Source organism: Camelina sativa, chromosome 6 (assembly GCF_000633955.1).
Source record: "Camelina sativa cultivar DH55 chromosome 6, Cs, whole genome shotgun sequence".
NCBI classification, from domain to species: Eukaryota; Viridiplantae; Streptophyta; class Magnoliopsida; order Brassicales; family Brassicaceae; genus Camelina; species Camelina sativa.
Genome location: NC_025690.1, coordinates 12,666,524 through 12,682,774, shown reverse-complemented (window position 1 = coordinate 12,682,774; position 16,251 = coordinate 12,666,524). Strand labels below are relative to the sequence as shown.

At 36.8% G+C, this 16,251-nt stretch overlaps 1 protein-coding gene across 1 annotated transcript; it reads left to right on the top strand.

Annotated features, from left to right (window-relative positions):
* Nucleotides 158-684, top strand: LOC104791093. Its single transcript, XM_019246741.1, has one exon. It carries the CDS (start codon nucleotides 165-167, stop codon nucleotides 678-680), a length of 516 nt encoding a protein of 171 aa, XP_019102286.1. The 5' UTR covers nucleotides 158-164; the 3' UTR covers nucleotides 681-684.

The following is a 16,251-nucleotide window of genomic DNA, read 5'->3' as shown; positions in this document are numbered from 1 at the left end:
TTTTTATAACCCCCAAAAAAAAAAATTATTCATAAATTTACATCTATAAATTAGTAATATTGACTTGACTGGAAAATAAAATACTAACATAAAATAAATACATGAATCTATAAATATAGAACATATATGTTGTTTCCAACCACTCTTACATAATTTACCTAACCATGTCATTCACTAATAAACCTAATTTGATATTGTTGTTTATGATATTTTCGACTCTTATATTTTTTACGTTGTCATTAGATTTGTCAAATGCTCCAGCAGAAGCACCAACTTCGTATGGTGACGGTTGGTTACCTTTCGCCAAAAAACATGTTATAATCATCAACAAGGTAAAAAACAAAGAAATTTTGAATGTACATTGCAAATCTAGCAAAACTGATTTAGGGATGGTCCATATTCCATGGAATGGTACATGGGATTTTAGATTTCATGTTAACTTTTCAAAAACAACAAAATTTCATTGTCATTTTACATGGACTGGAGGCGGATCTCACTATTTTTATATATTTAAAGTATCAAGAGATGATCATGTACATGGGAAATTTCTTGTTTGTAAAGAATGTATATGGGAGGTGGGAAGAGATGATAAAAACCCTATTTGTCGTATTCCTCGTTCTGAGAAAGACAAACCGTATTGTTTCAAATGGGAGGATGGTCCTTGGAAAAAGTTATTGTAATCATTAATTCTATCATATCAATATTGATTGAATAAATAATACCATTTAAATATTTCAATGTTCACAAGCTTTCTTTATTTGAAGTTTTAATAAATATCTACTTGAGCAAATTATTAATTTTAGTAGATAATATTTTTCTATTAAAAAAACCTCCATTCTTTCTAAGAGAGGGTATTGAACTTGTATTTTAAGGTATTTGATGGGATTTTAATATTTTAGGATTTTGCAAGATTCTATTGCTCTTTTTGAAGATGTTTGGTTATTTGTTAGAGTTTTTATATTTTTTTAAAAAATACTTTGGGATATGGATAAATTCTCGTTTCAGATTTTGAGAAATTTTAGGATATTTTATAATAAAAAAAAATTGCTTCTAGAACTCAGATGACGATGATAGATGCTCTCGACTTCTCATCAATTTTTCATGAGACTGACCGTCGTTTGGAAGAAGATGAAGTCTGTAAGAGCCTAAGAAGCAAATGTTAGAGAAAAACCAAAGTGGGAGTATCGAAACATAAGTAAATGATGGAGGTGTTGTCCTTTGTACGCATTGCTCTAACTTCATTCAACAGACCGTTTGCTATCTTCTCTGCAACATTCTCTGTCCCTCTTTCTCTTTCATCTGTTTCATTTGTTTTATACATAGACACTACATTAGATCCAGGTTCTAAAACATACTACTAACAAATGTATTGATGATTCAAAAAAAATTGTTTACCTGAAGTACAAGCTGCGCAGCTTTCTTCGCTTGAGACTGCAAAAAGAGGTATGTTATGACTCTATGTACATTTCCTATGCTTGAGCGAGCCTTAACTATTTGTGACGCTGAAGTTGCTCATTTGTCGAGTCTCTTGTTCTGTTTTTCACCTGCACTTTTGTTTATATGAACTTTATTATGCTCTTGTTAGTTAGGCATGAACACTTATTAATGTTAAATCCACGCTAAATACGCTTAAACATTAGGCATGAGCAAATACGCTTATAAACAAACTGAGCAAAACGTTTATGTGTTTAACTAGTCAACTGAGCAAAGGAAATGTTTATATATGACTCTGCCAAGAGCTAGAAGATGTGATGAGGTGAGACTTTAATTTTAATTTCCCACGAAAAACTGTTTTTTCTTTTTATGAAATCCTGTAAAATACTACCTCAAAGGGTATGATTTTGAGTGAGAGTATTTTTAACTAAAAAACAAATCAAAATCTCCTAAAATCATTCAAAGTAGTAGTTTTTAAAAAAGTTGTGATATTTTGAATAACAATAGATTTTAAGTAAGTTTTATAAATCATTGATTGAATAACAAGGGATTGTAAATTATTTTAAATGATTTTACATAAATCTAAGTTGAATAACATAGGATTTTAAAAGATTTTAAAAATCATCAATTGAATAACAAGTGATTTTAAGAATACTCTAAAATCTACTAAAATACCAAGTTCAATACCCCCCTCTAATACTCTATTAAGGGCCTGACTAGTTCTCCTGCTACCTCCCGAAAACGCTGCATTTGCGGGTGGTAGCGGTTGCTAGCGATTGGTACCAATCACACAAACCGATCTCAATCGCTTTCAATCGCTCTCAACCACTTGAAATCACTGAATTTTAAAGGCTGCTTCCCGCAAGCATTTGCGGTTGCGGTTGGATTTTTTTTTAACTTACAACAAATCAATGATATTGAACTATTTTTTATATATCTTCTATCTAACCATTTTATCTATTAAGGATAGGAGAAAATGAAGTATGGATAAGATTGAAGAGATTAGAAAATAAACAATTATAAAAGAGAATAAGATTCCAATTAACAATAACCCGGAAAACTTGATGAAAATTTAATGATACATTGCACATAAGTTCAAAAAAATCTAAATAAATTTAACATTTCATCAGAAAATTAAAAAAATATAAGATTATTTATGAAAAATATTAAAACAAATCACCAATAACTCTTTTCAATATAAATTTATTTGTTTTCTGAATAATTATTTTAGTATTTTTTAATTAATTTTAATTATAAATCAAGTTTAATAGGAATTTTGGTGTTTTAAAACATTTATATATTTATATATTGCGTTTATTATGTTTTAACCGCTATTGCACCCGCTAGTCAACAGTCGGAAAACTCCCCCAAATGCACCCATTTTAAAACGCTAAATCAGTCATTCAAGACGCTTAATAACGTTTGAAACCGCAACCACCCGCTTACGCTATCTCCCGCAACCGCAAATGCTGCGTTTGAACCAGTCAGGCCCTAACTATAGTTTTGTATCATGTTTCAATTTATTGGAGCTGTATCATAATAATACCATCTAAGAAACTTGATGAACCAATAAATAGAATTTATCTTTCAAGAGTGGAATGTTCACTCATAGAAAGGCTCATAAAGCCTTCAACAATTAATCTATCATGTGAAGTATAAGATTAGAAAACTAGCGTGGTAATTATATGTAAAAGTTATCCCCACTGAATTAATAAATTTCTGTTTAAAATTAGTTTTGATTTTTTGCTAAAATACATTTTTCTATACCTTTTGGCAAAAATAGCCTCTTTTATTGTCTATTTTTAAAATTACCATTTTCTATATAAATGGCATTTTGAATATATCATTTTTCTATGTCCATTATCAATAATACACTTTCATGTTGTCCATTTTCAAAAATACCCCTTTTTAATATACAAAATGACTAAATTATAAATCTTAAAACTTAAATATTAAATTCTACCCCTTAAAATTATATCATAAATATAAATTAGAGAACCCAAACCTAAAAACAATTTCTAAAAATTAATTTAACATATTATAATTTGTATACAATAGGGTAAAAATAAATATGCTAAAAAAGGGTATTTTGAATAAGAGTATCTAAAAAGGGCATTTCTAACAAATTCTCTATAAAAATGACTAAATTATAAATCTTAAACTCCAAATACTAAACCCTACTCTCTCAAAATTATACCTTAAATGTAAAATAGAGGACCCAAACTTAAAATATCTAAAAATGAATTTAATACATTGTAATTACAAGATAGTAAAAATGAAAATAGCTAAAAAAGGTATTTTTGAAAGAAATATCTACAAAATAAATATTTATAACAATTAATCTATATTATATTGAGTTTTTTTTAAAATACCCTTTTGAGATACTTCTTTTCAAAAATATTTTTTTGAACATTTTCATTTTTGACCTCTTTTACACAATTACAATATGTTAAATTAATTTTTAGAATTTTTTTTTAAGTTTAGAATCTGTATTTTACATTTAGAATTAGATTTTAGGGGGTAAGGTTTAGTATTTGGTGTTTATAGTTTAAAATTTAGTCATTTTATATATTTTAAAAAATATATTTTTGGAAATAAATACCATAAAAAAGTATTTTTGAAAAGTGACATATAACAAACTATATTTTTGAAAATCCCCTATTATACTTGAGTCAAATATCCTAACTATGAAAGTTGTATGAAATAGCAAATAGGGCCCGAGTGGGATCAGTTTACATCATACATAGTATAGATGATTGTGATCGACTTGGATTGTGCAAATTGCAGCAGCCATATACAATGACTTTTTTTTTTTTTTTACTTCACTTAAAATCTATTATTCAAAGTCAAAAATGTTTATTATGCTCTATATAATTTTTCAAAATAACTTATTCCTTTCAAACCATAATTCATGAAAAATTAAGAATTTTTGTGTAGTAATTAATTATCATGAATGTATCTAGAATTTGGCGTAAATTCAGATTACAGTTACTGAATCTAGGGGTTTCCACACCAAAGCTTAATCCTTCAATGGCAAGTTCAAGACCATTGGAATCTATTGGGGGTTGTAATAATAAGTCAATATTGAAGTAAGGAAAGGGAAATTTCTTATATGCGTGCTTTTAAATTTTGAGAAAATAGTATGTTTGTGAAGAGACTATATTAGAATGAGAACTTATCGTTAAGAATGAGACTATATTCCCGGCTACTCACAGCTCTAGTGGTAAAGGGGAAAACTTGACTTACTGAGTTTTATGTTTGGTTAAATGAATGACTATTTTAAGAGGGAGACTATATTCCCGGCTATTCATTTTCTCTCTGCGAAGTCCCTGTTTGATTATTTGGTTTCTAAAGATAGCGGTCAATGAGAGCATTACCACGAGGAAGACCACCATCGCCAACGAGGCATTCGTCATTGAATGAATCTATCAAAAGAGCCATGAACCTAGAATTAACATACGATTTACGACCTAGGACGAAGTCATATTCGACCGGTTTTTTTGTATCAGTAATTTACTGTAAGTTTGAGCGGTTTACTAACCGAAGTTTGTTGATAAATAAAAAAATAAGTATTGTTTTCCCTCCTTCTGTAATACTATCTCAAATCAAACTGGTTAATTTTTGCCCAAACAATTTATTGGAGTTAATGTTGGACATGGGCTGCATCCAATATGCCATTCGGCCCAACAAGATTCATTAATTGTGATTTCGGCCTGACAACATTGGGAGATAGTCATTAACACTCCGCAGAGGATAATTTCGGTATTTCGCGTTGGAAACCCTAGGTCAACAGTCCGCTATAAAAGGAGACAACATTTATTGAGATTACTATCCTGACCCCAGACATTACTCAGAGAGCAATACTTTGCATCGATAATTAAGTTTTTATTCTTTGTGTAATTCGCACCAACATTTGAGCTCGTCACGATTATGTTCACTAGTTTTATTGTAAACTTACGAACTCAATCTCGACTCTTTGTAATTGCCGACCTCAAATTCTTGTTAATAAAGGACTAGCTCCACTCTTCCCCCAACATTTTTATGTACTTAGTATTGTGCAATCCCCTGTATTAACAGTTAATATTAATTTTTGCGGAATTATTTTTGAGCGAATGAAATGAAAAGTTTGGTCAAATCCCAATGAACAAATGTTGAAACGAATTGTTTTACAAGTTTAATTTGTTTGACCATAATTTTTTTTTTCAACTCAGCTTTCATTAATTAGAAAGAACCAGTGTAATCATAATTAATGCAGAACATCTGAGATACAAAACGTATAAAATAATGATATACATAGTTAAAACGAAAAATGAGGCCTAACAGCCAAGAAAAAAAAATAATAATAAAGAAAAAGAAAAATTATTAGAATGAGGGAGAAAACCCCTAGAAAACAAAGCCTAATCCTCACAGCTCCCAACCAAGGCACGACTCCCGGTGTCTCCATCCCTCCAACCAAGATGCAAGTTTTTATCTGGATCTTACCTAACACCTTTCACTAAAAAGGTACCTTTACCCAGTCTTTATCCGATCGTTAAGGCTTTATCCAATGGTTAGTAATCCTCCTCCTCAAGTCAACTTTCAAACCACAACTCTGGGCCGGAAACCGTACCAAAACTCTCGCTGTTAGTCCTGGCGTCCATCAAAACTGTCAAGTAACTTTCTCTCCTGTGAAATCCTGCTGCTCTTCTTGAAACCTCTGCTATACACTTCCCGATCCTCCTCGCCAAACCAACTGAACACATATCCCCAACCCTCTATAACCGAAACCCATGACCTCCAGAATCCCTGCTTACCAGAAAGGAAAGGGTTTAGCCCAAAGCTACTCCCCACCCCCCACGAAAATGCATAAAAGCACCTGAACTGGACTGCTCTGCCCTCATTGAAGAGAATTATCTTATCCTCATTGGTCCCTTAACAAACCCTGCAGGACAACGGATCTGGGCCCTTCTTTGAAAACCGCTGGAACTTGAAAGGAATATCTAGAGGTTCCGACCTTGGTCGTGGTGTTTTTTAACTCCGGTTTGACTATGAGGAAGATTTACTCAAAGTTCTAGAAGAGAGGCCGTACCATTTTGACCAATGGATGGTTATATTACAACGGTGGGAACCTGTAATCTCGGACGCCTTCCCTTCACAGATCCCCTTTTGGGGTTAAGTACAGGGACTCCCTAAACACTTCTGGCAACCATTAATGCTCCAAACCATAGGTGAGGAACTAGGAGAAGTTTTGGAGATAATGCTTGATGGTCTACAACCACTACTCAAGGAAACAATGGTGGAGTTTTCAACAGGCTCAGAGATGCTGATCTACTTGGAATACAAAAACCTGAAAAACCATTGCAAGCACTGCCTCAGAATTACTCATGATAAGAAGAACTGCCCTGGTCTGAAGGATGCAGAGGAACAACAAGACAAATCTCACCCGATCCACGTCTCATCGCAGCCTACCTCTCAAGAAATAGCTAGAAACTACTACACCCATGAAGACAATTTTAGGGCTCCAATATCGCGACCTCACAGTCCTGCAAGGAGCAAAAATTCACAGAGAAGCTCTGCTCCCCAAAAGAGAACCTATGAATATATGGAGATGGAATCCAACCGTAGTTATGGAGAAGGAATCCGCAGAAACCACCGACCACCTTATGACACCTACACCAGATCCAGGGATTCCCACAGACATTCTCGGGACAGGACACAATACCATGAATCTGTTAACAAAGAGAGATCCCCTCAGCTCTCCAACCAAGAAACCTTTAGTGGCGAGAAAAATCTCAAGCATCCCTTCCACAGCAAAATGGTAACAGCGACCCCTCTCGAACCCGTCGACCACCTCTTGAGCGTTTTCAAAGAGAGGATGATCAACCAAAAGCTATATCTCCGACTAAGCTCCCTGACGACAGACAGATTCTAACGCCTACTCTAAAAAAAACACTCCTGCTGATATCCCAACAAGATAACAAATTATGGAGGATCTGATGGAGGTGATTGTCCAGTATACGGCGTGTGCGGACCCTACAGAAAGTGCTGCCAGGAAGTTGCGAGTCATTCAAGGAGAGACAAGAAACCTAATGGAGGATACCGTTGATGGAATTCTTACCTCTGCAATCATGAATGGGACTGGCTCCAACCCTGAAGTCCCACCTTCTGAAGAAGTCAGACCCACTCTGCTACAAGGAAGGTTAGAAAATTCCTATCCTATACTTATTGATGCTATGAAAACCACTAAGAGAGGTAGAGGCCGACCCCCACTACACAAACTGATGGGCACTCAAAGTAAAACACTACCAGGAAAAAAATCTCAAAACGACACCTTACCAAAAATTCACCAAAGAAGGCAATAAAGAAGAAAAGGGCAACTACACTAACCGAAGGTAGCTCCAGCAGACCCAAAACTGCCAAATCAGCCTCTCCTCCAGTCAAGTCCTCTCGAGAGGGCGCATCTACTCCTGCTGGGTCCAACTGGAAAGCCTCCTCTACGGGATCTCCCACCATCAACTTGATACATGCTTCAAAGAAGAAGAAGAGAGTGAATTTTCAGAATCCACCACCCCTTCTTCCTTAAGAATGGTTAGTTGGAACTGTTGTGAGCTGGGGAACCCCATGAAAGTTCGGAGGAAAAAGGACATGTCAAAGAAAATTAACCCTGACCTTATCTTTCTAATGGAAACAAAAAATCCTACTGATGTTGTCCTGACAAAATTACAAGGCTTGGAGTTTCCAAAAAGCTTCCTCGTTCCTCCTCTTGTTGGATTTTATGAGACAAAGCTCACAAGAGAGAGAAAACAATCACATGGCGATTGAATCCCCCTTTACCCACACAAAAGAGAACTCATGCCTAAGGTGAACAAGCCATCAACTTGTGATGGAATCCACTAGATAAACTAGAGATTAACTACTAAATAAAGAAGAGTTTAGAGTGTATTTAACAAGTATTAGGCTGCCCTTAAGGGCAGCCTCTAATACATTACTCTCTAACTAGTTTACATTATGATTATTAGTTAAGCATATGTAGTGAGAAGAGAGTAACAAACTAGATAGAGAAAATACTTGTATTCAATATGTGTATCATTGCAAAGTAGTTATAAAGCCTTTATATATAGGCAAGGAAGGAGATTTGAATTGTAAACATAAGACAAAGAGTAGAAGTGACATGAGGAAAGAGAAGGAGCTTCATGAGCGCCCAAGACGTGTAGGGGACCACTCCCAACGTCTTCATGAGCGCCCAAGGAGTGAGGGGACCATTGCCAACGACTCTTTTGCCCACTTGTGTTCTCTTATGCTCACATGTGAACACTCCCAATGTCTCTTTGCTCCCACTTGCCTTCCTTTGATTTATTCAACATCTTCCCTCTCATTCTTTCATGGGCTTTGATGGGCTTTCTAGATTCATCTATCTTCTTCTCCCTTAGGTTTACTAAGTGTAGAATCATCTTGGACCTTCATTGGACACCAATTCGGCCCTTTATAATACTTGAAGCCTAGATGGAGCCTTGATATCATTCTACTCCTTTGTTACTTCCTGCATCAAGTCTAATACTCCCCCTCAAGCTTAAGTGTAGAGATATTGGAGGTTAAGCTTGGAGAATCACGAGCCTAGTTGAGTGTTACACTTTCTTAAACATTCTCCTTAGGTTCTCCTTTAAGTAGATAAAAGCTCAGCCTTGTCTTCTTGACATCCACCTTAAGTTCTTGTTCTCTTCTTCCTCTCTAATACTCCCCCTCAAGCTTGGGCGGTGGGAACCAAAGACCAAGCTTGCAACACACAAAGAACTACCTCATTAAAAACCTTAGCAAAGAAAACCACTTGGGATAAAACTTTGCCTAGGGGAAAAGAGTATAGCCATTCATGGTTGAATGATGTAGCTATGGCCATGGTTTGAATGTGGGATAGCTTTGGCTTTTTGCTTGGAATTCTTCCCATTGCTTCTCTTCTTGTCATCTAGCTTCTAAGTGGCCTCTTTTCTTTAACACCTTCAGCAAAATATGTAAAGAAAGTTTTTAAGTATGTTTATCATAAAATAAATAACATTAAGCATAGATTGAGACTTGAGAGAACCAGGTTTTATTAAGTCTAAATTCATTTTAACACATGACTAAAACTCAAATTTCAAACATGCAAATTCAATTTTAAATCATGCTAAATCCGGTTTAATATTCAGTTTATAAACTCATAATTCAACAAGATGAATTTCAGATTTTAAACATGAATTTAAGTTCTAAAGTTAAACTTTAAACATGACAAATTAAATATTAATAATCTGATTTAATACAAGAAAATTCTCTAAAACCACAACCTAAAAAATGTTCTCTAAATTCAGATTCTAAGCATGAATAATTCACTTCAATGCATGACTAATCTGATTAAAATGTGGTTAATGAATTAAATATATTGAAAGAGTTAAGGATTTAGAGATAGCCTTTGATCTTCTTGTTGAAATGTGTTGGTTGAGACAATCTTTGCACCACCATTTGAGTTTCTCCCCATAGGTCTCCTCTTTATGTTTGATGACTTCTTGATCCCAATCCAACATTTCTTTGAAGCATAATTGCCTCAAACTGCTTCTATAGCTCCATAAGGGTAGTTTACACCTTTCTCCCCCTCAAGATTGGCTTGAATGGTTAATGAGAACCAATCTTGTAGGTTTGTGTAAACCCTACTTTAGTTCAAACAATGGACCGATAATTCCAGTAAGAACTTCAATGTAGCTTCTTTTGCAGCTTTTTTCGTGTCCATTCAATGGCCACTCGACCCTCAACTTATCTCAATGATCGAGTGCTTCTTCTTAGTCGCGCCAGACTGATATATCTCCACTTAATCGAGCATAACTCGTGAACGGTTGCTCCGATTGGCATGATCTCACCTCCAGTGGCCCGACAACACAATTGTCTACAGGTTTTGTGAAGAACGCGGAAGCTGAATAACAGTGGAAGACCTCCGTATGTGTCGATATTTGAGACGCTTCGGCAGAGATTTTCTTGTTGCCTAGAATAGAGTAACTAGAATGAGAGTTGGCTCCTTCCTCTAAGTGTTTCCATTCCCTTTTTAGTCCTTCATGACTTGATTTCTCCTCTTTATGGATCTCTTTGCTTTATCTTGTGTTTCTCATGAGAATGTCCACACATGTCTCCTCTCCTTTAAACCTTTATCATGAGATTTAAAGAAAAATTTTAAAGTATATGTAGTGGGGTTTAAGAAAACACTAAATAAAACTTGAGAAACCAATTAAGAGAGTTAAGATAAATAAGGTAATGGTTTTTATTTCTCTTTAAATACTATTTTTATGTTAAGAAAATATTTAAAACGAATTTAAAATAATTTTAAAATTATTTTAAAAACGAAATAAAATATTTTTAGATAAATATAGAATTAAATAAATTCAAACTTGAAATTCAAATTGAACAAAACTTGAAATAAGATGAATTTAAATAATTTAAAAGGTAGAGTTTAGAAGGTAGCCTTTTTAAATTAGAGATATGGTTTGAATCATCTTTGGGACCACTCTCTTGACTTGGTCATGGCTTGGGCCATGTCTTTGAGTCTTGAAACCTTGTGCCTAGAGGATCTTAACTAGTGCACATTCANGACAACTTTTACACTACCACACATGCTTTGGAGCTGATTCATCACCTTCCACCAGCTTGATGGCCATTGGTTCTAACTTCCAAGCATTGTGATGTGCTAACAACCTCACCATCTTTAAAGAACGAACCTGAGTAAGACAGATTCTAAACAAGAGATGGTGAGAGATTAAAGAATAGAGTATATTACTGAAAATAAAAAGAGAATTTTGGAGAATAAGTAATCAGATAATATAGAGTATTAAAGAGTATAAGCAATAGTATAAGGAGAATAGAGAGTAGAGAATAGAGAGTTTGCTCAAGAGTTCAAATGGACAGAGTTCTGCTCTGTTTTCTTGAGTTTTCCGGAAGCTTTAACAACCAAAGGCATCCAATAGTCATTGAGAATTTGGTGCTTTAATGGCTGAAACTTATGGACCATTTGGACAATTAGTTTATCCAACGGTAAAGACAGAAGACATATGTTTTGAACAACTTAACCCACGAAATAACACATGAACAAGTGATTTTTCGATGGTTTTAACTGAACAAGACCCACAAAATATCATATTGAAGATGATTTTCGTGGTCAACTGCAAATAAAAAAAATAAATGAACCTGTGGAACAACCATTTGTCCATTGGTTACAAAGAAGCATCTTTAGAACAAGCTTTAATCTATTTGACTAAGCTAAATGGAGATGCAAAAACTAGATCTTTCCCCTCCTCAAGCTTGGATTTGGGAATACCAACAAGACCAAGAACAAGCTTGCAACAACAAGATGTGAAAGGAAAGATCTTTAAGACAAGAAAGAAAAATAGCAAACATTAGAAATGAGTTCTTAAGGAACTAAGAGAGCAACTAGGCTCTGATACCATGTTGGATTTTATGAGACAAAGCTCACAAGAGGGAGCAAACAATCACTTGGCGATTGAATCCCCCTTTACCCACACAAAAGAGAACTCATTTCTAAGGTGAACAAGCCATCAACTTGTGATGGAATCCACTAGATAAACTAGAGAATAACTACTAAATAAAGATGAGTTTAGAGTGTATTTAACAAGTATTAGGCTGCCCTTAAGGGCAGCCTTTAATACATTACTCTCTAACTAATCTACATTATGATTATTAGTTAAGCATATGTAGTGAGAAGAGAGTAACAAACTAGATAGAGAAAATACTTGTATTCAATATGTGTATTATTACAAAGTAGTTATAAAGCCTTTATATATAGGCAAGGAAGGAGATTTGAATTGTAAACATACGACAAAGAGTGAAAGTGACATGAGGAAAGAGAAGGAGCTACATGAGCGCCCAAGGCGTGTAGGGGACCACTCCCAACGTCTTCATGAGCGCCCAAGGAGTGAGGGGACCATTGCCAACGTCTCTTTTGCCCACTTATGTTCTCTTATGCTCACATGTGAACACTCCCAATGTCTCTTTGCTCCCACTTGCCTTCCTTTGATTTATTCAACATCTTCCCTTTCATTCTTTCATGGGCTTTGATGGGCTTTCTAGATTCTTCTATCTTCTTCTCCCTTAGGTTTACTAAGTGTAGAATTATCTTGGGCCTTAATTGGACACTAATTCGGCCCTTTATGATACTTGAAGCCTAGATGGAGCCTTGATATCATTCTACTCCTTTGTTACTACTTCCATCAAGTCTAATACCTCTAACTCCAGCACCTGGTGGATTAGCACCCGAGGTGTGATCTCTATTACTTAAAGCACTCGGGCAACTGCCTCTTCCAGAGAGGACAGAGACACACGCATTTTGTCAAATGTCGCCTAGATAGAGTTATGGCAAATAGCTCTTGGACTTTGGAGTACCCGTCAGGTCGGTGCGAGTATCTTAGGTTTGAAGGCTCGGATCATAGGCCTGTTGTGACTTCCTTTGATCCTGTGACAAAGAAAATAAGAGGCTTGTTCCGTTATGACAGACGACTGAAGAATAATGATGAGGTCAAAACCTTGATACCTGAAGCCTGGAACTCCTCCCCAAACGCAAAAGTATAAAAGAGACTCGGTCTCTGTCGCCTTGCGGTAATAACCTGGTCAAAACAACACCACACAAATAGTCAAGCCCTTATCCTGGGCCTCAGAGAACAATTAGAGGAAGCAATGAGTGACTCTACCTGTAGACAAGTTGAGGTTGACTCTTTAAACTCTCTTTTACTCCAGGCATACCAAAAGGAGGAAGAATTCTGGAAACAACGCAGTCTCCAGTTATGGTTAGCGCTGGGAGATAGGAACACCAGGTATTTTCATGCTGCAACAAAAGGAAGAAGGGCAATGAACAATATATCAATCATTGAAAAGTAAACTGGAGTCCCTGTTTATGAAGAAAAAGAGATAGTAGTTGCAATCTCAAACTACTTCCTGGATATTTTTACCTCTCAAAGTGGGAATAGGCACTCTATTGTGCACGAAGCCTTAACTGCATGAATCACGCCGGAGATGAATGATCAGTTGATAAAAATGCCGTCTACTGAGGAGATCAAAAAAGCATGCTTTTCTATTCATCCGGACAAAGCCGCGGGACCTGGTGGGTTTTCGGCTTGCTTCTTTCAAAGTAACTGGGAGACAATGGCCGATAAAGTGATTGCAGAGGTTCAATCTTTTTTTTTATCTGGATCCCTCCCACAGAATATAAACCACACCCACGTCAGGCTCATACCAAAGATTCTAAGCCCCACAAAATTTTCGGATTATCGACCCATCGCTCTCTGTTCTGTCTACTACAAGATCATTGCAAAGCTCCTATCTCACCGACTCCAACAAATCCTTGCAATCTGCATATCAGAAACTAGTCAGCTTTTGTCCCTCAAAGAGCTATCACAGACAATGTCCTAATCACACATGAAGCTCTTCATTATTTGAAGACATCAGAGACTAAACTAAGATGCTTTATGGCTGTCAAGACAGGAATAAGTAAGGCTTATGACCGCCTAGAATGGGATGTCATCAAAGTTGTCCTTGACAGGTTAGGTTTTCAACACCAATAGACTAACTGGCTCATGCAATGCATAACCACGGTATCATATGCATACCTTATCAATGGTCAGGCTAAAGGATTCGTGAATCCACACAGGGGTATACGCCAAGGCGACCCACTGTCCCCCTACATCTTCATTTTATGTAGCGAAGTCCTTTCTGGCCTATGCCACAATCCACATGCTCAAAGTAGCCTGATTGGTTTGCGAGTGTCAAAACACAGCCCAAGAGTCAACCACCTCCTGTTTGCAGACGACACCATGTTTTTATGTCGTTCAGACAAACAGAATTGTCGGACACTGAAGAATATCCTACACAAATATGAAGAGGCATCTGGTCAGCAAATCAACCAAGCCAAATCATCTATTACCTTTTCCTAAGACGAATACTGAAGTCAAGATGGAAACCAAAAGAATACTAGGCATATCGAAATAGGGAGGCCAAGGGAAATACCTCGGACTATCGGAATTGTTTGGACGCAAGAAAAAAGACCTCTTCAGTGAAATTGTTGATAGGATTCAACAATGGGCCTTAAGCTGGTCCTCACGCTTCCTCTCATCTGCTGGCAAACTAACTCTCCTTAAATCTATCTTGGCGGCTATCCTATCATATACAATGTCCTGCTTCAAGCTCCCCAACTCTCTGTGTAAACGCATCCAATCTGCACTTACTCGATTCTGGTGGGACTCCAACAATGAAAAAAAGAAGATGTGTTGGTTAGCATGGAAAAAGTTGACAAAATCAAACAAAGAAGGAGGATTAGGCTTCAGGGACATTCAAATCTTCAATAATGCGCTACTGGCAAAAATCAGCTGGAGAATCCTGTCAAACTCACAGTGCTTGTTAGCAAGAGTCCTAGTTGGAAAATATTGCAGAACCAACTCCTTTACGGACTGTAATCCCCCTTCATCGGCTTCTCACGGTTGGCAAAGTATATGCATTGGCAGGGATTTACTCAAACCCCATTTGGGACGCCTGATATGGAGTGGAGCTTCCACACCGATATGGAGAACACCATGGTTATCTCTCTCACGACCTCTTGCACCTTTTGGTCCACCCACTGAAACCACCCAGAATCTCACTGTCTCGGACCTCCTCTTACCCAACTCGACAAACTGGAACAGATACCGTATCCGCCAGATCCTTCCCCTCTATGAGGAAGACATTCTTAAACTAAGACCAAGTGGAATTCATGGTTCTGATGGATGGGGGTGGTTACCTTCAATCGATGGTATCTACTCCACCAAATCAGGATATTATGAAGGATTGTGCTCAAAGGATAACGATGGACCCAAGGAAACCCACCTATCGCTTTTGACTGGAGAACTAGCATCTAAAATATCAACTGTTCCCCCAAGGTCAAACTCCTCCTATGGAAAGCCGCACAGAATGCCCTCCCAGTGGGTGAGAATCTTCTTCACAGACATATCAGAGAAGAGGCTAACTGCCCTCACTGTGGTGAACCGGAATCTGTCTGTCACCTCTTCTTCTACTGCCCGTTTGTCTCCAAGATTTGGTCCTTGGCCCCCCTAAAAGATCCCATCAAACCCGAACTCATCAGCGACCTTAAAGCTGGCATCGCTATAGGTTCTCGAATGATTAACCTCCCACCATCCGGACTTTGTAATGGCCCTCTCTTCCCATGGATTCTCTGGTCCATTTTGTCAGCCCGAAATCGCCTAATCTTTCGTAAAGAACAGATGCAGGCAGAGGAGATCCTCCTGTTAGCAATTACCCGAGCTAAATAATGGCAACAAGCACATGTAAAAGAGAACTGAACCAAGAGGCCAAACCTGCTCAATCCGCAACCACCTTTGCCCCCTTGCACCATAATTTGCCACACGGATGCGGCTTGGACGACGAATAAAAACGCAGGTTTCGGCTGGACATTCAAAGATCGACCCAGAACAACACTGCGTTATGGATCCTCATCCTCCGATCATTTTGATTCCCCCTTGATGGCCAAAGCAATAGCAACTCTCACAACAGTTAGAGTTGCAATTGAATTGGGTTTCACCCATCTTCTTTTCGCTTCAGACTCGCAGATGCCGATCAAAGTCTTTAATTCGAAGATCCGATCCAAGGAACTTCACGGGATTCTCCTTAATATCCTGAACCTTTCGACTTCTTTTATTAGATGTTCTTTCAATTTCATTCCAAGAGACAAATTGAGGCTGATAAACTGGCAAAAAACACCCTTTTACTTTGTAATGAACCTGTTGAATTTATTGAAGGTAGTTGGTTGTTCAAAAAAAAAAAAAAAAA

Bases quoted from the DNA above. Each gene is read 5' to 3' on its own strand.
- LOC104791093 (XM_019246741.1), top strand. From the start codon at position 165: ATGTCATTCACTAATAAACCTAATTTGATATTGTTGTTTATGATATTT.